We start from the raw sequence: 23,672 nt of genomic DNA, 5'->3' as shown, positions 1-23,672 counted from the left end.
CCCCGCGGCCAGCGCTGGCTCAGTCTCCGCCTCAGGTTCCGGGGGAGCGGAGCAGATCCCGGGCTCACTCTTCCGCTTCCCCTTCCTACCCGGCTTCCCCCCACACACTTTAGACCCTAGGGAGGCCAGAGGGAAAGGTGGCTTCCTGATATCTAAAGATGGGAAACGTCAAGGAAAGAAAAACTGATCAAAACCAAATAGAAGAAACAGAAAACACGGGGAAAGAGGCAGTGTGATCTTGACTGAAAATACACACAAAGGGAGAGGTGTGCAGCTGAAGGAAGCGTGTGTGACTTAGCCCCGCTGTGCTTGGGCTCCGCTGAGCAGTCAGGCGGATAGGACCCCCCAAACCACCAGCTTCCCATCCCTGCACCGCGAAACTGCCCTGGTCAGCGGTCAGCCTCCACCACCCGCGGCTCGCCAGCTCTCCTCCCCTGCATTCGTTCAGCTAGCACTAAGTCCCCGTGGCTGTTTCTCTCCCTCCTGCCCTTCCTTTCTCCCCCGACTTCTCCATTCCATCCCTCACTTTCTCCTGCACGGTCACAAGTGTCTCACTCAGTTCTCTCCCACCCCTCCGCCCCACTCGGGTGCGATGTCTCCACCTAGCCGGTTCCAATCCCTAACCCTGGCGCACTGATCAGCCTGCCACCGTTCCGCCAGTTCAGAGCGGCGCGCTCAGCCCTGCCTGCTCCCTTTGCTCATCCCAGGCTTCGGACCCTGACTAATGGCTGTCCCTGCTGTGTGTGGGGTGCTGTCTTTTTCTTGTCTCTCCCCAGCAGGGCACGGGGGTGTGAACCAGCTCGGGGGGGTGTTTGTGAACGGCCGGCCCCTGCCCGACGTGGTGAGGCAGCGCATCGTGGAGCTGGCCCACCAGGGCGTGCGGCCCTGCGACATCTCCAGGCAGCTGCGGGTCAGCCACGGCTGCGTCAGCAAAATCCTGGGCAGGTGAGGGCTGGAGCCAGGGGAGACTCCCTGTCTCCTCGCCGGCTGAGGACTTGGCTAAAAGTTGAGGCGCTGTGCGGGAGGGAGAGAGAGAGATTCCCCAGATCCAGGGGTCCAGACAGCTCCTGTGTCCGAAGGGCACTCACTTGATGGCGGGAGGAGAAGCGTTGCCCCAGTGCCTGCTCTGTTCCTGGGCCCTTGAGGGGAGGCAGCCTCATCCCTGACGTCGGGAGGAAAGGGACTCCCTTTCAGTGAGTTAATGTGGGGGTGGTCGGAGGAGTGGGGAGGGGTGGGGTGTGAACGCAGACCCCCAAGAGAAGCAGCAGCAGCGCTGGTCAGGCAGAAGGAGGGGCCTGGTTCCCACAGGGCCCCTGCATGCAGTGAGACAGGGCCAGAGGTGAGGTTTCAGACCCGGGTTTTCACTCCAGGGGCTCATGTTCCGATGACAGGTGTGCGCCCAGCCCTGGTGTGGCTGCCTCTGCCCTGCATCCTCCTCAATGCCCCTCATCTTAGCTAAGCACCCTCTGGAAGTCTGCAGGGCCACACTGGGCCTTTTCCCTTCATGCTGCTGCTTCAGGCGGGAGGGTGGGAGAGTGGCTCAGCGGCTTTGCAGCCTGCAGCCCCCCCACCCCAACGCCTGCCACCACCTGCTTCCTGCTGACCCTGCCGGCTTCCGGCACAGGTACTATGAGACTGGCAGCATCAAGCCTGGAGTGATCGGTGGCTCGAAGCCCAAAGTGGCAACCCCTAAAGTGGTGGACAAGATTGCTGAATACAAGCGGCAGAACCCAACCATGTTCGCCTGGGAGATCCGTGACCGGCTCCTGGCTGAGGGCATCTGCGACAATGACACAGTGCCCAGCGTCTCCTCCATCAACAGGTGAGCAGGCTCCCCAGGCCTGGTCAGCAGGACTCAGCTCCTGGTTCCTGCAGGCTGAAGGTCTCCCCAGGCCGGGCTCTGCCCTTTGTCCAGTCTCTGCCCTTCCTCCAGCTCCCAGCCTGAAGTGCTTTGGCAGGGAGAGGGCACCTACAAGGCAGAGAGACAGACGGACAGACAGGACTGTCTGCAGTTCAGAGCTGGGTATTCACTGCCAGGCTTCTCCCCGCTGGCGTCGTGGAAATGAATCCAAGTGTTTGTGGTAATTAAGACTCCAAGATTACGTGCCTCGGGATCTAGAGACAATCACAGCCCGTAGTGAAGCCTTTAAACTGACCAGTGTCTATTCATCACCTCCAAACAGACTTCCCTTTCTAAAGGCATGTGCCTGTCCCCAGGGGCAGCTTCTGGTCCTGGCTCCCTTGCCACTCCCACGAAGCTTGCCTCCCAGGAGCCCAAGTCTTGCTAGCCAGCTCCGAACAAATTTCCGGTCTAGAAGCACTGGCATCCAGGCCTGTGGAACAAATGCCAACCACCAGCCACCAATTGGCAGGGAACAGAGGAGCTAGACAAGGAGAGGGGTGCCAGGCAGGGAGGGAGAACAGCCTGAGAGTGGATTTTGCGGGATGCTCCCACACACCTAAGGTGCCAGTTTTGAGAATGAAGTCTTTGTGCTGATGACATGTTCAAGCATGTGGGGTAACACCTGCCAGAGTCTGCTGGACATATAGACAGTCCCCAGAGGACTCCCTCATGCCCTGTGGAAGCCAGGGCACCCTCCATGCATGTATACCCTGACAGCGTGCCAGTGTGCTTCTCTGAGGTTGCTAGAGAGCACGCAAGCAAAAGGCAAACCCAGGAACCTAGGCTGGCTTGATAATTGCAGGACTGTATAACGTGACAGTTGTACACAGACCATGTGCAAATCCTGGCCTGTCGGAGCCAAGCCCCCCATTTTAAAGCACCCCTAAGTGAGAAAAGGACCGAGACTTTGATACCATTATTCTTTGTACTCTTCATGGGCTTATTATAATCAGGACAACCAAGAATTTAGATGGTACTTTTTTTCTGAAGCCAGCATAAACTATCATAGGGTTTAAAAAAAAATATTTTGCAAATGATATGGAATTATCCCAAATCATCCTGAAAACAGCAGGTAAAATTAGCTGGTAGAATGTACCTTGGCTAAAGAAGATTCCCTCTGCCACACTTGTGCTGTAACGTACTGCGAGGCGACCCCAGAAATTATCCCAGTGTGTGCCATCTGTATTAAAATGGTTATTCAGTTATGAACAGGGTAACATAATACTGATCAGCTAATTATACACCCTCCAAAACCCGCCAGCTCCCTGGGTCTGGCTCAGCCAGATATTGAAAACATGTCAGTTTGACATTCAGACATCTTCCAAAGGAGCTAGAGAAAGATTCTAATTGGGGAGAGGAATAAGTACTTTGTATTTAAAAGTTGGGAGGAAGCTAGGGCAGGCATGGCAGTTAGGAAGGGAAAAGCGAGAAAGTGTTGGCTTCTGACCCATCGTGACCATGCTTTTGACTGGCTGCTGGTCCTGGCCATGAGTTGAAATTGAGGTCATCTGAGGAGAGCATCTGGGGCCAAGAGTGGCCTGGCTGAGGAGCGGTGTGCTGAACTGGGTGGTGCTGTTCTGGAGAACAGAGATGGAGAGGTGCTCGTTCCCCGTGATGGGATTTGCCAGCCTTTGGAGGAACCTGAGCCCTGTATAGTTAAGGTGATTTGTTCTGGAGTGGAGTGGAGAAGTGGGCACTAGGCCAGCGTGGGGCGGCCCTGCCTAACACCCTCTGTTCTCTTCCCCCAAACACACCCCCTCAAGGGTTGAGATGTTTCGGGAAGCTGGCTTAGACACAAGTTTGGGAATATTTTGTCCTGAAAAGCCACAGAGAGCCTAAAGCAGGGGACCCTGGGATCAAGCTCTGGAGGTCCTGAGTTGTGCCCAGCGGAACTGGGAGGAAGTAGCTGAGTGAGCTGCTCAGGAGATGAGCATGGGGGGAAGAAGAGCCTTGTGACTACTCTGATAGCTGCACAGCATGCCTGGTCCAGGGCCCTGTTGTTTGTGGAGCGCAGAGGCCTCCCTCAGGTGTGGAGAAGCAGCCATCTGTGGGCAGGCACCGATGGATTCGGAGAGGACCCTGTGCTTAGCCTTCATGGCCTTCTTGGTCAACAAGGCACAGTCGTGCTGTTCTCAGTTTCACTTTGGGCAGAGCTTCCCATGGTTCAGTTTCCCAAAAACTTTGGGGGGCTTCCCAGAGGACTCTTGGGCTGCTTCTGGCACCCCATCCTTAGTGTCCTTCCCGGGAGTGCTGTGTTCTAAAACGAAAGGTCTATCTGGGACACATTGCTCCACCCGCGCGCTCATCTAAGGGGCATAGCCGCTTATGTTGAGAGTTTGAAAATTCTGCTAGAGATTTTCCTCTCTGCGAGTGCTGGGTCCTTCCTAACAGTTATGAGCCTGGGTGGAAGGAGCCTGCACTGGCAAGAGAGGAAGTCCGCACATGCTCATCTACCTGAGCCAAAGGGTTTTCATCTTCTCCCTCTCAAAACAGATGCTGTTGCCCTACTTGAAATATGCTGTTGTGGCTATAAGCTAAATTGCTTTTCATGCTTTAAAAATGGTCTTGGCACTCTGTTCCTGTCGCGATAAAGGCTTGGCCAACCCAACTGCAGTCTCGTTAGCAAATCCTCCTACAGGTAGAACTGCCTCTCTGGGCCAAAGGAGCAGGTCAGGAAGCCTCTCCGCACCCAGAGACCATGCCCAGAAACCCCAGAACCGACTGTGTTGCTTAGCATGTGGAATTTATCTGAATCCTTCTAAATATTGGGTTGCTGATCGCTGAGCATGGAGTTGCCGGCTCTTCGGCTTGTACACTGCTGCTGTGGAGGGCAGGTGTTTATAAACAGTTATTTCCAGTTCGAACATGGTGTGGGAATGGCAGCGGGGGTGTGTGTGTGCTGCCAAAAGGGGGACAAGTCACCAAGTTACGTGGCTGAGAAACTGACTGTGCAGGAAGGATTTTCCTGAGCATATGCAGAGTCTTTGGGTTCAGCTGTTGCTCTGGAGTCCTTCGAGAAAGCAGCACAAACTTCTGAAAAGTCTGAGGTTACCGAAGATCCCCCAAGGATTTCTGGGATGGGCTGACAGTATAGGTGCCACCTTCAGACTTTCTGAGCCCACCCTGTGCTCCTGCCCTTGGACCTTTGGAATGAACCCTTCCAGAGCCTGCCGCTCACTGATCACCATCCACCGATCCTCTCCCTCAGCCTGTGAGGCTCCAAGTGGTCACATTCCTTCTCCTAGCTGTGGTGACAGTGACTTTAAGAAGGCGGCAGCCCTGGTACTGTGTTAAAGAACTTCAGCTTGTGTCACCCGGTGCACCCCAAGTCTTCCTCTGGTCTGTGTCAGGGTCTGGCAGTGGGGTGGTGGTGGTCTTCCGGTCAGGTGGTTGCCTTTCTGAGTAGGCTGAGAGCCATGCTCCCCAGCTGTGTGAATGCTAAGAAATGTTCTGGACTAGAGTCTGTTCTTTCCTCTGAATTTCCAATTCTAGAATGTTGCCTGACTTGACTCTTGGACCTGCTTGGCACAAGGCTGGGATGGAGCAGTGGTGTTGCCTGCCATGTCTCCTAACCCTGGTCGCTGCTGGGTCTCAGGGCCCAGAGGCAGGACAAACTGATGGTTAAACAAGCGACTCTACCCACAGAAGAGACCAAAGGACAGAGAACTTGCCTGTAGACTCAGGTCTAAGCAGACCTGGGCACAAATATCAATTTCTTCTCAGCTGTTTCTGTCCAGCACCCTTGCATCCTCCCCAGACAGGGCCTCCCTCTACCGGGGTCGCCTCTCCTAGGAGTAGGCGCCATTGTTGATCTTATGTTTTCATGTGAGCTGGATTGCCACCCTGAAAAGTCCATTTCTGTTTAGTCAGTTGTTTTAGCTTGGGCTTCTTGGCCAGTGGTCGCACTGGTCTGTCTCCCTGGTGGCTGGCCCATGAGAGTCCAGAACACACAAAGGCCTGCAGGTGAAGGCAGTTGGCTGGTGGCCCTGAGTTCCTGTCTCAGCTGGCAGCTTTGAGATGAGACAGACAGGAGAGGTTGTTCCTAACCAGCACTCCAGGTGGGTTTTTGAGGGTCCTGCAAAGAAGAAAAGAGAGGGGGAAACCCTAAATAAATAGTGTCCCAACTGTTCAGAGAACTCAATAAAACAATCACATTAAATATGAAGAGGCATAAATCTTGTGTCTGCACAGGTAACCTACTGAATTGCTTTTATTATTGCTCAAGCTGCCTCCATTTATTTCCATCCATGGCCCGGGCAAAGGAGGCTGCGTGGAGGGTGGTCTCCATTGCAATCCTATACCCCGAGAGGCAACAATCAGCCCATACAGCCAGGGATTTTGATGGGAGCCGGGAAGGGCCCATCTGTCTGCATGAAAACCAATCAATAACTCTGTAACCAGAGCCCTTGTCACCGGGAAATGGACAACAGAACAGTTCAATAGAGGGCCACAAGGGGAATTGGCCAAGTGGGGTGGGGCCAGGCAGGAGCGGCCCCTGGAGGAGAGACTGGGGAGGCTGTGGACATGGCAGGCGAGTGCAGTGGCTTTCTATGCCTGTTGCACAGGTGCAGGACTGTTGTGCAAAGTACACCCAAGGAATAAGAGGCAACACAGGAAGTTGGAGTGGTAGGGACAAGTGTTTTGGGGGGCTCTTGGGGAATGGAGTGGTGCTTGTGGGATGATGTGATTGAAAAAGTGATGGGATGTGCTCATGGGCTGGACTATTACAGTTGAAGACAGAGTGGTAATAGTAGTGACTAATGCAGAAGATCAGCCATACACCGCCCCAAACTGAAGAGGGAGCTCCCGCTGAGCCCACATGGAGGAGGGGCGTGCTTCCTAGTCTTAGCAGGACTGACAAAGGTACTTCCTAGTCCAGGGGCCCATTGTCTGCTCCCAGCACCCCAGATCTGCATCTCCAGCTGTAGTTTTGCCTGTGAGTGCTCGGGTCTATGCCCAGACCTGTTTATGGCCACCTAGGGTTGCAGCTCTTATACTAGAAGGAAAAGTATGTACAACTCATCCTCCACCTGCAGAAGCTGGGGGACCCTCTTCTCCATTTCCTGAAAGACTACATGATGGATAGATATCTCCTACTTTGAGAGGGTGGGGCTGAGACTCAGGCAGTGTTCTGTTCTGGAGAGGTTCAGGTTTATGATAGGGTAGGAAAGTAGCTTCCAAGCTCAACCTGGTATTTGCCGAGGGTGGTGCCAACAGCACCAAGTGGCTGCAGGACTGAGGCTTGCAGGGGCTGCATGACTCCAGGAGCCGTAGGATAGGTCCAGCCTACACGCACTGATACATGAAGATGATTTCATTTTATTTATTTATTTTGGTACTGGGGATTGAACTCGGGTCCTTACGCTTGCAAGGCAGGCCACCGAACCGCTGAGCTAAATCCCCGGCCCACATGGAGATGACTTTTAGCAACTGTGACAGAAAGATCACAAGTTTGAGCCCAGCCTGGGCAAGTAAGATAGCAAGATCTTGTCTTAAAATTACAAAAGGCCTGGGGGATGTAGCTGTGTGAAGGAACAGATCTGTGGGACTCGACATACCGATGTCTGCATTAGGCCAGAGCAACGTCAGTGTTAGCGCCTGAGCCCCTTAGTCCAGAGGCTCCTGGAGCAGGGAAGAGAGGAGAGGGGCGTGTGACATGTGCGTGGGCAGGGGATGGGAGGTGAGAATGCAGACTGCAAGAGTGAGGAAGGTGAGGAGCTGAGAAGCGAGAGGGAGGCAGGCTTGTTGGGGACCGGAGCATGTGCCAGGGTGCAGAGCACACAGCCACAGAGCTTGCAAGAACAGGCTGGATCCCACTTATCTGAGCCACGGCTTTTAGGACTCTGCAAGGTCTTGAAAGCGGTTGGAGGGAGCCAGAGCTGCAGGCAGCTGTAGTCCAGGCTGATGGGCACCCAAGGAGAGCCCTGGTGGGCTAAAGGAGAACATGGAAGACCAGCCAGGCAGGAGGAAGATGGGCACGTTTCTGAGAGGGGAGCGAAGGAAGAGAAGTGGCACTGGGTGGTAAAGTCTCAGGGCCACATGCATGGCCCTGGCAAGAGGTGGCAGGTGGCTAGAGAGGGGCGTACTCACCAGGAGGGCACAGTGGAGCCCCGAGCCCCAGGACTCGAAGGGATGATCAGGGAGGAGACTCTTGTCTTGCTCCTTCCCTGCTGCCTCCATCCGAACTCCGTCCCTGTCTGTGTTGTCTACAGAAGTTGGGGGATGTAGTGTGTGTGTCGCGGAGGGTTCTGTGTGGCTCTGTGTTAGAGTAGTGGATCGGGTGTCCAGCTCAGCCTGCCTTTCATGCCCTGGGAAGCTGTCTAATGGCCCTGGCGTCCAAGGGAGCTCTCAGGACTCGGGCTTGTTAAACCAGGCTTCTGGTGAAGGGCTTGTGTGGTTCTTGACTAGTCCCTGTTACCCACTAGAGGGCCTGTTTGTTGGGAGTGACTGTTAATCCAGAGGGCAGAGTGGAGAGGACCGCACGCGCTGGGATGGGCGGCGGATGAGGGCCAGCTCGTGTCCACCAAGGGTCCCAGTGCAGCCGTCTGTGGGCACACGCGTGTCTAGGGGTGTGAACACAGCAGTGATCATTTGCTGTGCGGGAGGTGAGTGTGTCAAGTCGTGCGTGACGGCCAGGGTGGTGAGCTGTGTAAACAACAGTAGGTGAACCAGCAGCAGTCTCTGCGCGTGTTTACCTGTGTCTGAGAAATGAGGGGTTCTCAGCCAGCAGCGATCCTCCTCTGTCGCCTGCAGAACGGGCACCCTAGTCCCTTCCCCTCCTCTGCCCTCTTTCTCCTCCTCATCACTCGGATTAGCTGGTTGAGGCTAGGAGGCCAATCTCAGCAGACTTGAATTAAAGAGTGAAGTGAATTTGATAAGATGGGGAAGGCCACACTTCCTCTGGGGACTCGCGGAGGTTTCATGTTCCCTGCTGACAGCCTCCTGACTGTGATGGTCTGGCCTTGGGACAGCCAGAGGGAAACGGCCTCCTGGAGTTGGGGTGCCAAAGCCTTCCAGCCAGACTGCAGGGCTTGATCCCCAGCCTGGGTCAGCTCTGCCCTCCCAACCAGCACAAAACAGCTGCCTCTTCCCCCACCCTCACTTCCGTTTGTCTTGGCCCCAGGGAGACAGTGGAAGGTCACGAAGACTCCTTAGGAGATGACTTCCCGGGATGGGTACAAAGAAAGTTGAGAGAAATTCATTTCATGGCCAGTGGCTGCTTAGAAAAGGTGATTCCAGCATAGCAACGTGATAAATGTTAACTGAGCATTAATCGCATTAAAGAGGGCCCTATAAACTTTTCATTACTAATTAAATTTATCCAGTGATGCTGCCCAAGCGAGTACTCTGGGCCTTTGTTTATGTGGAAAATTAAAATGCAAATACAATGGGATTTATTTCTAGGAGTGGTATGATGGGCTGGCCCCTCTGGCTACTGGTCTCCGGCCTGTCGGCCTGTCGGGTCAGGTAACTGCTTCCCTGCAGAGGCTGCCCCCAGTGACGGAGGGAATATGAGTAAAGAGGGAGGCCAGAGTTCAAGGTCAACCAGAGTCAGGGATGTGCAGAAGGTGTGGAAGGAACGAGAGGAGGAAAAGCAGTAGAGGGGTGGCCCGGAACAGGGGAGCAGCGTCTGCACCCTCCCCGCACGCACCAGCTCAGCCTCTGGGGCCTGGCTGCTCCACGCTTGCATGGGGAATACCGAGGCCTGCTCTGTAGCCCTGAGGCCACAGGTCCTGGAGAGGAGTGCCTGGCGGAGGGGCTCTGCCAGGCATACGTGGGCCTGATCCTAGGGGAGCTGAGAGGTCCTGCACAAGGAGGGCCCTGGGCCTAGATCGACTTCCAGCAGTTTGAGGGTCAGCTGCTGTCCACACCAGGCCTTCCCTGGCTTGTCCTGCCGGTGCCAAGTGGCACTGACACAGCGCAGTGGAGCGTAAAAGCACAACTGGGGAGGACATCGTGCATGCACGCAGCCTCCTCACACACAGGGACAGCTGGTTGCTCATAAGAAGAAACAAATGTACCTTGCAAGGAGTCCTTTAGTGCCACGATCCCTTTGATAAAAGCGATAACCCTAAATGCTATTAAATTGAACGACCTAAAGTCCCTATTTACTAAAACATAAATTAAGTCGAGGGGAGAGAAAGCCTGGGTAAGAAAAATCATTTGGGTGTATTAGTTAGAGACACTGAAAGATAGCTGTGCTGCTGTACGAGTGAGGGAGTTGTAAATAGTATTAAAACAGGGAGCGAAGAGATGTGGCGGTAGGATGGATGGGAGGAGGCAGAGCACTAAATCTCAAGGAGAGGTACACGGACAAAGTCGCAAGTCAGATCTACACCCAGCTCCGCAGGACCTGCACCCTGGACTGGCAGTGGGTAGAGACAGCCCGTGCCCACACTCAGGCATCAGAGAGTGTCCAGGGAGAGAGCGTGGGCTGGTCGCTCCCACTGTGGGCAGACTGCTCGCTGTGCTGGACCCGGGCTTGATCAGCAGCTCTGCCGTGACGGGATCGGATTGGCACGGTTCTGTAGACAGCCAAAGATACAGCCGTATGAGGTTTTTAAAGGCCTTTAAACACACAAGTCTCTTGTGAGCTGGATCCACATTTTAATGCATCTCCAAGGTGGCAGTGCCTTCCCAGAGCACCACTTGCCTGACTGATTTTGTGAATAGCTGCTGCCCTTGTCCTCTGTAGTCTGTTTTATTCTGGGTTATTCTTTTCCTCTTTAGTGTTCATTTATGTGTCTTGGAAATGCATGGGCACTTGCTGACAAACAGGTTAATGACCATGGCAACGCCCAAACATCTGGATGGAAACCAAAAACTTCAGTCAGTCATCTATAAAGGGTGCCTATGCGATGCCAAAAACTCTGGTGACTTAGAAGCGCCCACCTAGTTGATTGGATTTCTCCATTTTCATCCAGACACAGAATCAACACATCGAGAAACATTTGTTTCCAGAGAAAAATATTCTTGGAAACAATGTTGCAGCTAGAATGTATGTTTGATGGTGCCTGTGGGTCTGATTTCTGGCCTGCTGGGAGGCTGGGCTGGGCAGTGGTGAGGGCAGACAGCATTTACACAAGTGCAGACTGACCAGGGCCGGTCCCTCCCTGAACGTCGGTCGGGAGGCAGAGGGCTTTCTCCAAGCAAATAGAAGCTGTCTGTTGGGCCTGGCTTCCATTAGGAAGCCCACTTTGCTGTCTTAAGGGAAGAATCATCCAGTTCTTAATAGACATAGCTATTCTTTTTTTTTTTTCATTTATCTGTTCAGAAAACCTTTACTAAACACCTACTATGTGCCAGGAAATTCACATAAATCTGTGTGGCGTAGTGCAAGCATAGAGGAAGGCTCTGGAAATATCTGGCTTCCCTTCCCGGTCTCTGGCTGCATGGTGATGGCCCAGCTTCACGTCCCCTCTGGACCCAGTGTCCTCACTCCTGTAACACGGGGATTCTCATGCAGGGCTTGCCTATGTTCTCTTGAGGGTTAAATAAGCCATTCCACATAAACCTAGCTGGAACTGCACCTTGCAGATATGAAGGGCTCAATAAATGTTAGCTATTCTTACTGCAGTAGTAATAGTCAGGGCCAGGGATGTAGCTCAGTGGTGCCACCACCTGCCTCGAAAGCACAAGGTCCCGAGTTCAATCCCCGGTACAAAAAAAAAGTAATAATCAAATGTGTATTTGTTGTTTTGTGTCTGTGTCCATGTGTGTAGGTTTGTGTGTACATAAATATTGAAATATTTTAAATGAGACTTCTTGAAGAGCCAAAAGGGAATTCTCTGAGCAGAGTTGTATATGATGAACACCAGCGAGGACTGTGGTGTGTTAGGGGTCCAGTCAGATTTAGGAATGGCGTCTGCTCTGCATATTTACCGGGAAAAAGCATCTCTGTAACTCGGTTCTCTGATCATTGGGCAGAATTGGTTTGTCCACTTTGGAAGCCCAGCGTGGTGGGGGTGTGTGTCTCTGTGTGTACAAGTACACGTCCCTCCTCTGGGATGAGCCTGCCATTTCTTGAGGAGTTGAAGGTTGGCATTTTCCAGGCTTCATGGCATTTTCATGGGTTATGGTGTTTTGCATTTTGGAGCTTTTTTTTAAGATAAAATGAAATGGTAGTGGGGAAAAATCCTTAAGTGGTGGGTTTGAAGGTTCCTCTGATACTTAAATGCCATCGAAGGTGAGAGGGAAGAGTGGAACAGGAAGAGGCAAAGAAGGGTGAAAATGGAGACGAGATGAAGGGGGAGCCGTGAGCAAATATTTGACAAATTCAACCAGTCTGTGGCCATTGTCCTGCACATCTGGATATTCCTGGGAAACATGGGCATTTGAAAATCATTGTCATTACTTCTGTCGCTAAGGGGAAAGTGACTTTAAGAAAAAAATTGAAGAAGTAAAATTGACTTTGGGCTTAATTTATCTGGTGCAGTGTCTTAAAGTAACTGGACAATAATAGATTCTTGTACCTATCGAGAGCAAAGATGAAAACCAAAGTTGCCAAGCCCCACAGAGACATGCCCCGCCTTTCTGGGGAATCCCGTGGAACGAGGCTGAGTCTCGTCCCCCTGTCACCTCATGTTCTCCCTGCCCCTTTGCCTTAATTCAGTAACCAAGTCCAACTCAGTGAACATTCAAAGATCCATACCCAGCTATCTTGCAGTCACTTACCTGGTAACCGAACAGTCGCTGTCTTATCCCTTCCTTAGTTCTCAGATTTAGTTACCTACATCCACTCTTCCTTGTTTGTACCCATTAGATGCTAAAGGTTCAGGTTTTTTAAAATTAGAAAGGAAAGGATTTTTTTGCTTGTTTGCTTTTTGGTTTTTGTTTTGGTTCTTTTGTTGTTTTGTTTTTTTGTTTTTGGTACTGGGGATTGAACTCGGGACTTTGCACTTGTGAGGCAGGCGGCAAAACCACTGTGCTGAATCCCTGCCCCAAAGGGAAAGTTTATAATAAGCTAAATTGGAATCCTGAGAGCTCAGTCATCCTCAGAGTTTTTGTTTCCCAGTAAGTGTAAAGCTTGCAGAGAGCTTCTGTCTTTCTTTCTGCCCTTGCACCACCACAGAGCTGGCTGCAGCCTCAGGTGGAGATGGGTGTGGGGGCCTCCATCAACCCGTACCCTGCACAAATGGACCAGACGCTAAGGCGGGAACTGCCCACCGGCTCGCACTGCCCGGCAGCACCAACGTGCACACACACCGTGACTTGTTTAGGGTTCTAGGTACTTTGGTACATTTCTGTATCTACTTAGCCCATGTGGCTGCTGTGGGTGATAAGCCCTTGTATTCACCACCACCACCATTACAAGCAGTGTAATGACCGGTGCTGACTGCAGTAGGAGCTGTTAGAAGCGTGTCATGTGTACTAATTGATCTAAGCCTCATGAACAACCCCACAGGGCTTTATAGGATTGCTCATAGATAAGGCAGCTGGAGTGCAGAAAAGTTAAATAACTTGCTCAAGGTCTCAGGCTTTGAACCCACGAATACCGGCTCTGGAACCCACATGCCATACTCCACGCATGCTGTGGACACAGGGAGTGCCGGTGTGGGCCCTCGGAGAATTCACATCTCGTGCCTCCCTGTGAGGTCGCATTGTCCCTCACAAGCACAGAGCAAGGCCCCCATGCCCGTGCCTGTGCCCACGCCCCCCATGGTGTGTGACCTCCATGCAGGCCACTCCTGAGCCACATCAGGCAACCCTGGGAGGAAGATGTAGCAGGCCAGTGCCACAGAGCAGAGAGGCGAAAGGGTCTTGGAACTAAGAGCTCCTGTGGTCATCCCCACTGGGACGGGGGCTCCCACCGTGCTCTCACCCGTGCTCCTCTGCTCTCATTGGGACCCGAGCAGGCACAGGGCTTTGTCCCAGGGCTCTACTCCCCAAGCAGATGTAGGGCTGGGAGCCCAGGCCTCGTGTTGTGGAGTAAGAACTGTTTGTGGGACAGCGGCAGTTTGCCAGCAAGAAGATTAAATGTACATTTATCCTCAGGAAGAGATTGTTGTGCATCTCTAGAACACGGCACCTCCAAATGACTGGCCAGAGTGAGCTAGAAAAAAAGTCGAAGGGTGGGCCGCTCACCCAAGAGCTCGCCTCAAAGGCGATGAGAGCAATCCTCAAGCCTTACACCACCACCCAGATCCAGCATCATTACTCAGTGCACATTGCCACGGAGACACCATTAACCTAATCTCTGGGACATACATTACAAATAAAAGGATGCAGATATGATCGATGAACACAATAATTCAAAGCAGAAACACAGACATTGCCACCAAACAATGCTCACATTCCTCCAACTCAGTGTTACACCAAGTGTAAGCTCTTGGAGCACACAATACTGCAAAACACCACGTCACGGACCTGCAACCAGATGCCAGGCTGTGTGGGCACACTGCGCTGCGCGGTGACATGCAGCACAATCTGAGCTGCCGTCCCCTAGGCCCCACACACAGAGGCACAAAGGCACAGCCAGCATCACAGCACCCAGCCCTCTCCAGGAAGTGACCAGCGCAGTGAGCCTGCAGGCGGCGGCAGCCTGCTCTGTCTCTTTGGCAGGTGGACGACCATGGCCATCACCTCCGATGAGGCCTCGGCTCTTGTTGCTGGTAAACTGTCCCCTGAGCCTGCCTCCTGAAACAGGACAAATCGGCTCTCTCCTGGCTAGGGCTTAATAAGACTTGGCTGTTACAGAAAATGACAGAGCTCCAGGGATGAAGGGAAAGGTGGGCAGAGGAGCCTGCCAAGCTGGGTGCAGGAATTCCCCTCCGACTCCTGCCTTCTGTGGCCATTCCAGAGCTGGAGTCCTCTTGCTGGGCATTCACTGAGTATCGATTCAGTCTGCAAGCAATTTTAATATTTCTTCAGGGACTTTCCAGCAACAGCACAAGTCATTAATTCACCCTCCCAAATTGCTTATTCAATAGCAGGAACATGGCTCCTGAATAAAGTCCCAGAATTTATGTGACTTGCACGAGTCAGGAGGTCAAACAACTGTTATGGAGTGAAGTTAAAAATCCAAATAAAATATTGACACTTTTTTGGGGAGGGGGAACGAGGAAGCCAAGGTATTTAAAATAGGTTTTTGTTGCAATGCCCCCAGGATAAAGAATGGAAGGAGACTGAAGACAAGTTGGAGTTTATAAAATCAATGGAATTTATTGCACATGTACTTGGCATTTAATAATTCTCTCATTTCCACGTCCCCCACCCCCACCCATCCCAGCCACGGACAGAGACTCGCAGGCACACAAGCGCACGTCCATGCACATTGATACTGGTGCGTGGCCAATACGAACACACGCTTGTGACGTGGGACTCTCGGACGCCCCACGCAGTGGGCAGAGATGCTGCCAGCCTCACTGTGGCTTACACGTGAAGCAGAAGCAGGCATAATTTGGTGGCCGATATTCATGAAAGCGATTTTGACAAATATTTCCACTATTGTAAATCTTGGATCAATGCATTAGAGCAAGTGTGAATGTAAAGATACACTGATTGTAGAAATAGTTTCTAAACGCAAAGAAACCGAGACCTGTCTACATGTAGTATTGTCATGTCACTGTGCACGTGATTTGAAAGTTATGGTTTATTCATTATGCAGATACAATGTGTATCAGGTACAGGGCAACACGCTGGAGAAGGTACGAATCTTAAGAATCCAAGCCATGTGTGATCTCAGCTAATTCTCCACCTATGTATTTGCTCAGTTGTCCAGATCATGGAGGTGGACAGACTGAAGAAGAGTTGTTCATGCTCCAGTAGGTTAAAAACTCCAAAAATATTAATATAAAACGCCGGAAGAGCTCATGCCTCTCAGCCGTCAGACACTGGGGTCCTGGCTGGGATCTGGTCTGGCCCAGAGCCTGTGACCACGGGAGAGCTGCTGAACCTTTCCACTGTTTCTGAGCAAAACAGAGAGGAAGCACAGTCGACAGAGTTGTAGTTAGGATTTGAATGAGAAAGTGCATTTTACTGTGATGCCTGTCATACAGTGGACATGCGGTAAACGATAGTTATTGCTTTGTTATTTTATACCGTTCTTCAGACGAGGCTCAGCATTGCATGGACTCCGCCACCTGTTCTCGATATGACTGGCTAATTCTATGTAGTGTGAGCAGCCTAGGTTCTGCAGTGCTTTACGCACAGGTTTAAGTTCTGCCTCCAGAATGTAGCTCCGCAGTGGGTGCTCACCTAGCACCCTATCTCTAGCATTGGAGGAAAATCCTACTCTGTTACTTAACAGCTGTGCAACAGAGGCAAGTTCCCCAACCTCTCTGAGCCTCAGCTTCCGTGTCCGTAGAACGGGGGTAACAGTCTTCACACGCACTTACAAGAATTAAATGGCCTATGTGAAGTGCTTACCACAGTTCCTGGTACGTAGTGAGCATATGCTACTGATGATAATATTTATTTGTTATTCAACAAGCAGCTACTGAGCACTGATACTATGCCAGGCCTGGACGCTAGGTGAAGAGATAAGCGGACGTGATGCCTGCCCTTGCAGAGCTCAGAGCCCAGAGGAAGACTCAGTGGGGACTGAGGAAGCAAGGAGATAATATTCCAGCTCTGTGCAGACTCTGCAGGGAACGGATGGAGGAGCAGGTCGGGAAAGGCGGGCCAAGGAGGGAAGGAATTGTGACTGTCCCGTGGAGGGAGGGCGGAGACGTCGGGCGTGGCCGCTCACCCTATCAGGAGACGTCTACAGTGTGGGAGCGACTGATTGGGCCGAGGCGGCAGGCTGGAGGCAGGAAACCCCGTCCCTCCCAGGTCCTGCTGGTGGGCTGCAGAGGTGGACGTGGGGCGGAGAGGGCGGTCGCCCGGCAGTGAGTCGGCAGCTGCCCCCGTTCTCCATCACTGCGGGAAGCCCTTCAGCCCCGGGGGCCCCCGGCAGGACCACAGGGCCGACAGCTGGTCACCCCAGCTCTGGCAGGAGCCCTGACAGATGAGGGCAGGGCTGTGGCACGAGGACCAGTCTGGTCACGCTCCGGGGTTGGCATGCACCGCAGACTGGTTTCCAAATGGTTAGTTAAACACATTGCCCCTTAATTTTTAAACCTATGCATATCTTGAAGTTAAATCAATCCATATGCTTTACCATTCATCATATAAACCATCCCTATTGCCCCCTTGGGCGGGCCCCACGGCCCATCTAGCCTGGTAAATTGCCCCTGCCCGTGGTGGGAGAGTTGTCGCCTCAGCACCAGTCTTAGAAGACTAAGTCAATGCAACAAACATGCCGGGTATCCTAGAAGCCACTGGGTATTTGCCGTCCTGGGATGTACAAAAACTAAAATGCCTTTTATTTTTAACCTCCGGCTTGGTTTCACAGAGAGACTGATAGTTTCTTGAATTTGGGTGCTGGTCGGCTGGGGTCAGGATTAGCAGGCCAAGAAAAAAGTGGGCTGAAGGAGGAAGGATCTTCCTTAACTCACTGAGCCTCCTCCACGTCTCTCAAAGGGGCTCCTGTATGCTGACACCCAACAGTGTCATCCTCTGCTCCAGCTTTAGTGAGTCTTCTCATTGGAGAGTTCAGAACAGAACTTCTAATTCAGGAGGTCACAGGAGGGACCCGGGGTTTGCATTTTAGCAGATACCCTACGGGACTCTAATGTAGATAGTTCAAGGATAGTAGTTTGAAGACACCCTTCTGCTGCAAGATTTTTGGTAAGGTTCTCATTTCTTGGAGGATTTTCCCCTTACTACTGGGATTGAACCCAGGGTCTTGCACATGCTAAGCCAGCCCTCATTTCTTGGAGTTTGTGACTTCTGAGAGGCAACACTCAGGCAGAAGCCGTGGGCATGTTGGGAAGGAAACTGCTTACCTACCTGGCACGTGTGTGTTCCCACTGTGTCGGTCCTGCCCCCAGCTCCGAGGAATAGCCTGGCCCCGGTCAGTGGCCGTTCCCATACACAGAACCCTGACACCTGCCATTGTCCAATCTGAAGCTACAGGGACTGTGAGCAGGCCAGGGCAGACACCGCTAACCTCTGCACAGACTGCACCGAGCCCCGCAGGCCTGCAGGCGGGAGGCCTGGTGCAGAGGTCCTCTGTCCTGTGGGTCCCTGTAACAGGAAGTAGACTTCAGGTTTTCAGTTCCTGGGATGTACAAAGTAGAGTTTCCAGTTCCTTAGAGTTTCTCGGAGTAGGGACCGTTTTCAGGAGAGTTAGAAACTTCTTGGGTTATCTATATCACTTGAAGTTCTACCATGAACAGTCTCCAGCTTTTGTGTAGCTGACTTGTCACAGGGCCAAGCCAAGGATAAAAGTGCCTGACACAGACAGCTCTCAAAAACTCTAGCTCAAGCACTTACCTGCATTAATTGGGGAAAATGTCCTTTGCCGAAGCAAACATATTTGCTTTCTAGAGTGACTCATCTTATGATACCCAGGCAATGCGAAGTCACCGGCAGAGCCTCACCCTGCCCACCTGGCTCAGCAGGCAGAGGGGCAGCCAGAGACCTCTCCACCTTCGAGTCCCTCTGATTCACCAAGGCAGGACAGACCTATCCCACACCAGAGCTTGAGTCTATTCCGCTGACTGTGAAGTTAGCAGTCCAAGACAGTTGAAGGTGATTTGTAGTTCTATAGCAGACACTTGACATCTTTCTTCTAAGGCCTTTGAGCAGATATGGCCAGCCTGAGGCCAGTGTGCCATTCCTCTGGGAAGTAACTCCAAAGTTGGGGAGGAAGTCTGTTCCAGGCAGCTACACAGACTGACTGACTGATTATCTTTCTTTTCTTTTCTTTCTTTTTTTGGTAGTACTGAAGGTTGAACCCAGGGCTTTAACATTGATCTACATCTTCAGTCCTTTTTTCTTTCTAATTTTGATACAAGGCCCCTTGCCCTTCTTTTCACACAACATGGAAATGGAACCCAGGGGTTTAGATTCTTCGGTTTTGGATGTCTTTCCCTGCAAGCAGTATAGCTTAATGATGAAAGGTATGGGCGCTAGAGTACTCTACTCGAATTCAGATTCCAGAGTTGGCATTTTTGAAATGGATGACTTTGCGTCTGCAAAATGGGCTACTGAGAGAAAAGCGAACTACTTGTTTCAAGTACTGTGAGTGCTGCTTAGCACATGACAGACATGCAGTGGACAGCAGCCTTGTCACCGGAGCCTCTGCTGAGGAAGCATGGGTCCTGGAAATCCTGCCAGCACAGTCTTAGAAATGCTTACCCCTTCCACAGTGAGCTGTCTGAGGTCACCGATGCTAATAGGACCTCTTCTCTGTCTCTACCTCGGGGAGTTTTTGCACACCATTTATTATCATATAATATAATGCACTACAATATCATACATAACATAACATAATATGATAGGTAGGTTCACTTGGAAACCCTGAGGCAGACCGTGGATGGATGGATAGATGAATAGATACATTTGTACTAAGTATACATACATTATATCATTCTATTGATTTGTAAAAAGTTCCCGGTCTGCCTGGCTGTAATGAGATTTTTGAACTTTCCGTGGCGATCAATGAGAGGAATATTATTGGCCTAGAGAATTGATATACCTGCTCTTGGTGCCTTGTTCTGCTCCCAGGCTGCCCCGGCCCCCCAGGTGTACGATTCCAGCAGACACTTAACCTTTTTTACAGTGTCATCAGGCTAAAAGGAATCTAATAGTGACACAGGACTTGTGCTCAGCACTCTGCCACTATTGCTTTCCTGTCACAAATAATTTATAGCCTTCTATTTCCATCCCTGAGCCTGCACCCCAGCCCTGCCGCCTGCTTCCCCCAGCTCCCAGGAATCAATAAACTCACACAGTCACGGTGGGACTTCAGGGTGCAGGGAGATGGACAGATAGACAAAGGCGACAGAGAAAGACAGGGAGAGAGACAGAGAAGGAAGCACAGAGGAAGCGGTGGGAGGCAGGAGGTGGGAGCAGAAGTGGTGTAGGGGTCTCCCGTGCTTTCCTGGGAGGTGGGGAGCTCCTCCCCTCCGTCTTCACCAGTTGGCAGCTTGCTGGGAGACTCCCTCACGGTCACCTTCCAACTCACAGAGCCTTGAGACTGTGGCGATCCCAAGCTAGTGAAGGGGGCGTCCTGGGAATTTAACCAAAGGGGCCGTGACCTGTCCGCCGCCTCTGCTTGTCGTCCTTTGCTCCAGAGCCTGCCACCACCCTGCCATTGCTGTGTCCTCCTGCCAAGCCCGGTCCCCAGTCTGTCTCCTCAAGTCTTTCTGACACAACCTCTCTTTGGGGTGTCTCTTGCTGTTTCCTGTGTATTCGGTGCCTTACCAAGCGAGGGAATGTTGGGAGGGAGCTCTCCTGCCTGTACCAGGCTCAGCCCTGTGTTGAAAGCAGCCAGGCCTAAGGGTCACTCATAGGAGTAATAAAGCCAGTGGGCCTTCATGAGCCCACTAATGCTAATCATTTGCGTGTGTTGTCCTGCTGGTCCTCACTATAGTCCTAGAAATTGCAGAACAGTGTTATCTTGTTTTATAGATGAGGGAGTGAGAAATCACCAAGGGGTTCCCAGGCAGCAAGTAATAGAGCTGGGGTTCCAACTCAGGAAGACAGAGCCCTCTCATCTGAAGTGGGGAGGAAAAGAGCACCCGGCAGGAAAGCTTGCTGGGGAGGGGGTGGGGAGCAGTACCTGGTCCTTCCACGAAGATGGGGGATGACAAGCCCCCTAGTAGAGAGGTGACCTCCCGGGTCCATGTGTGGGGACCTGACCTCAGACGGGGGCTGTGGAGGACGGAGATGTGCTGGCCGACTTGGGGGGCCAAGCGTAGAAAAGGGCTGGAGAAGGGAAGCAGGGAAACATGGGGAAGTGGAGCCGGGCAGTTGCCCCGGGCACCTGTTTCACTCCATCCCTCGGCCCGAGGTGGGATTCCCACAGGCCGTATGGCCGTCTGCGGACGCAGGAGTGCATCAGGCTTCCGAGGCCTCAGCTCCTAAGTTCCCTGCGGTCCCCTATGGGACGTGGCGAGAGCCGGCTGCCGGGTCCTGGATGGACACAAGAGCAGCAGTAACGCAGCAGGTGCCTTGCCCAGCTCCGCTGTCAGGGAGTAGTGAGTTCCCATCACTGGCTAAACCTGCACCAGGGCTCTGGGTGACACGGACAAACCCCACCACCCCGTCCGTTTCTCTGCCCCAGCCTGCCCCGGCCAGGCCCTCCTAGTCCAGAGCCAATGCCCTCAAGCAGAGCTGCCCACAGACCCCGAGCCCCGGGAGTTTGTGCTGCCCTCAGTCAGAACAGCTATTCTTCGGGCTCAGGGCCCTCGGCTCTTCTTGTAGATGAGCCTTCTGCCCTCAGCTACTGTGTGATACTTCCCGGGGGATCAGGCTGAGCTGTCTCCCCACCTCTTCCGAGGTGACCTCACCTCCTGTTGGCTGAGAGCTACAGGCTGCGAAAGCTCTTTGTGTGTGGATGGAATGAGGGGTGCCGGGGTTGAACCCCTAGGGTCTTCACTAAATCTCAGTTAGTCCCTACATTGTCAAGGCTGGGCTCACACTCCTGGTCCTCCCGCCTCGACCCCCGAATGCTGGCCTTCCCACCATGCCCACCACACCCAGATGCAAGAGCTCCTTCGAGAAGCTCTGGGCCCCTCCCCCACGCCCTCTGTTGTTCCGCTCTTCACTGCTTTTTCCTCCTCAGCAGCCAAACTCTCTGGGGTCCTGGCTGCCCCGGAAAACCCTCCCTCAACCCTGCATCCAGGACTGTCCTGACTGACACGCCTGCCCGCTCCTGGCCCCCCGACCCTTGTGGACCCTGCTGTGGCACCGATGGCCCTGTGGCTTGTGTCGTTCCCCTTATTAGGACGTTTGTACTACACGACGTTTACGTTCCTGTGTGGAGTCAGGGTGTGTACGTGACACGTCTTAGTTCCTTTTTTCATCCTCCTCCTCTCCTCTCCTTTTCCCTCTCTTAGTCTCTTCCCGTTTGAGAAAGATGTGCTGTATCTCTCTACTTCCTACTTTGTTGTTTATTTATATTTTCGGTTTCTCACATGAGAGAAATCGTGCGATTTGAAAGCTTGCGTGTCTGATCTATTTCACATTATGGTCTCAAGGTGCAAATGACTAGTTCGTCTTTCTTTACGGCTGAGTAGTACTCCACTGTGTGCAAATACCACACTTTCTTTGTCCATTCATCTCTCGTTTTCTTCTTACACGTGAGACCGCTTTGTACCACGCAGGCCTCTCGGCCCTCTGAACTCGCCTGTCTGAGACATCTGCAAAGCCCTTCTCGCCTGTGTGTCATGCCTGGCTGTGCGCACCACACATGCTGCTTGTCTGCGGCCCATAGCACCACTTCCCTATGAAAGCAGTCACCACCCCAGGGGTGACACAGCTGAGGTTTTAGAGCTATGGCTAACTCCCATTAGTTGTCAAGTCCTGACCATTCTGCCTTCGTGGTGTCTTGCAAATTCTTCCTTTGCTTCCCTGTGTCCAGTTCCTTATCCCGCACTGCCTGGACAGTGTCCTGGGGTCGGTTTGCTCGGGTTTCCTCTAGTTCGAGGAAGTACTCACAGTTTAAGATGCCCTACACCTGGCTATTAGATTGTGGATGAAGGCGACTGAGTTCAGACTGCCCTGAGCAGCAGGGTGAGCCTAGGTAAAACTGAGTGATCTCACTGGCTTTGATTTCCAGCCTGCAGAATGCAGGTAACAGTGTCTACTTTGCAGGTTGTTGTGTGGGTTAAGAGAAGTACGTACCAGTAATAGAAAGTCTGCACATTATTGGCGCAGAGTAGGTGTCCAATGAGTGGGAGGCAGCGGTTTCCACCATCGCACCCTCATTTTCAGCCTTGTTGCCTCCTCCTTGCTCCACACCGCGTCCCTGGCGGCTGGCGAAGCCTGAGGTCTGCAGCCTCCTGCTCACCTGGCCCCAGACTGGCCTCTGCCCTCCGCAGCACCTTCCTACACTGCCTTCCTCTCCCTTGTCTGTTCCTCTCAGTCGTGTTACTCCTACCGGGGAAGGAGACCTTGGAGACCCTGTAGTTGAGCCCTTTGTTTTACATTTGAAGAAACCGAGGCGCAGAGAAGCTGAGTGACTGAGCCTAAGGCAATGTGGCCTCCTGATGGCAGAGCAGAAGGGGGCACCCTCCACACTGCGCCTCTGGGTGCCTTGGCGCTCTGTCAAGCACCCTCCTCGGTGACCCGCCCCGTCCCTCTCCTTGCAAGGGGAGCTCCTCACCCGCCACACTGCCCACTGCCTGATCCCTACCCTCTTGGCTGTTTTGGGCCTATTCCCAACCCCCACACTCCAGGCCTGTGGGCTGGGCCTTTGGGTCAGCTGTCGGAGACCGTGGACTGGGGTGGAGGGAGCTCCCGGCCCCTGTGTAGACCTTGCAGGTCCCTGAGCCCTGGCTTTTCTGCTTCACTGGAAGGCAGGATCATCCCAGCTGAGCAGTGTAGGGTTTGACTTCCTGCCCCGCGGGCACCAAGCTTTTCGGCCAGGCTGTTGAAGAAGTTGTGACCCTGATAAGGCCATTGAGCCAGCAGATGCATGGGGCATGGCTTTGGCTTGTTTCAGAGCAGTCAGTGAGCGCAGGAGGAGGTCGCGTAAGGCTTGACCATGGCAAAGGGACCACGTGCAGCATGGGAGTCCTGACAAGAGTGTCTCCTGGGCCCAGCCTTCCCCTGCTCTCCCTGGGTCAGGAATGGGAAAGCACGCCTGCTCCCCCAGCTCTGGAGGAGCCAGCTCCAAAATGATCCCCAGACCCGAGAAGTGGTGGCTCCCCACCCCCCGCACCTGCAAGGCTGAGGCGGGAAAAATGGAGAACCAGTCTCCATGTCCCAAAAAGAG

General features: G+C 52.8%; 1 protein-coding gene across 3 annotated transcripts in view; it reads left to right on the top strand.

The window, feature by feature from the left end:
* Pax2 (paired box 2) overlaps nucleotides 1–23,672 on the top strand; it is a 66,939-nt gene that overhangs the window by 2,794 nt on the left and 40,473 nt on the right. Inside the window, exons 2-3 of one of the 3 annotated variants that reach the window (XM_033761469.1) lie at nucleotides 780–945; nucleotides 1,625–1,822. In XM_033761469.1, coding sequence (XP_033617360.1) covers nucleotides 780–945; nucleotides 1,625–1,822 — 364 coding nt within the window. Of the gene's footprint in view, nucleotides 1–8; nucleotides 946–1,624; nucleotides 1,823–23,672 lie in introns of those variants that run through there. The other 2 variants (XM_033761468.1, XM_010626369.3) reach the window with 2 other exon arrangements.

Source organism: Fukomys damarensis, unplaced genomic scaffold (genome assembly GCF_012274545.1).
Source record: "Fukomys damarensis isolate Sample0158 unplaced genomic scaffold, DMR_v1.0_HiC HiC_scaffold_8, whole genome shotgun sequence".
In the NCBI taxonomy this organism is placed as follows: domain Eukaryota; kingdom Metazoa; phylum Chordata; class Mammalia; order Rodentia; family Bathyergidae; genus Fukomys; species Fukomys damarensis.
This window is presented reverse-complemented; position numbering and strand designations above follow the sequence as displayed.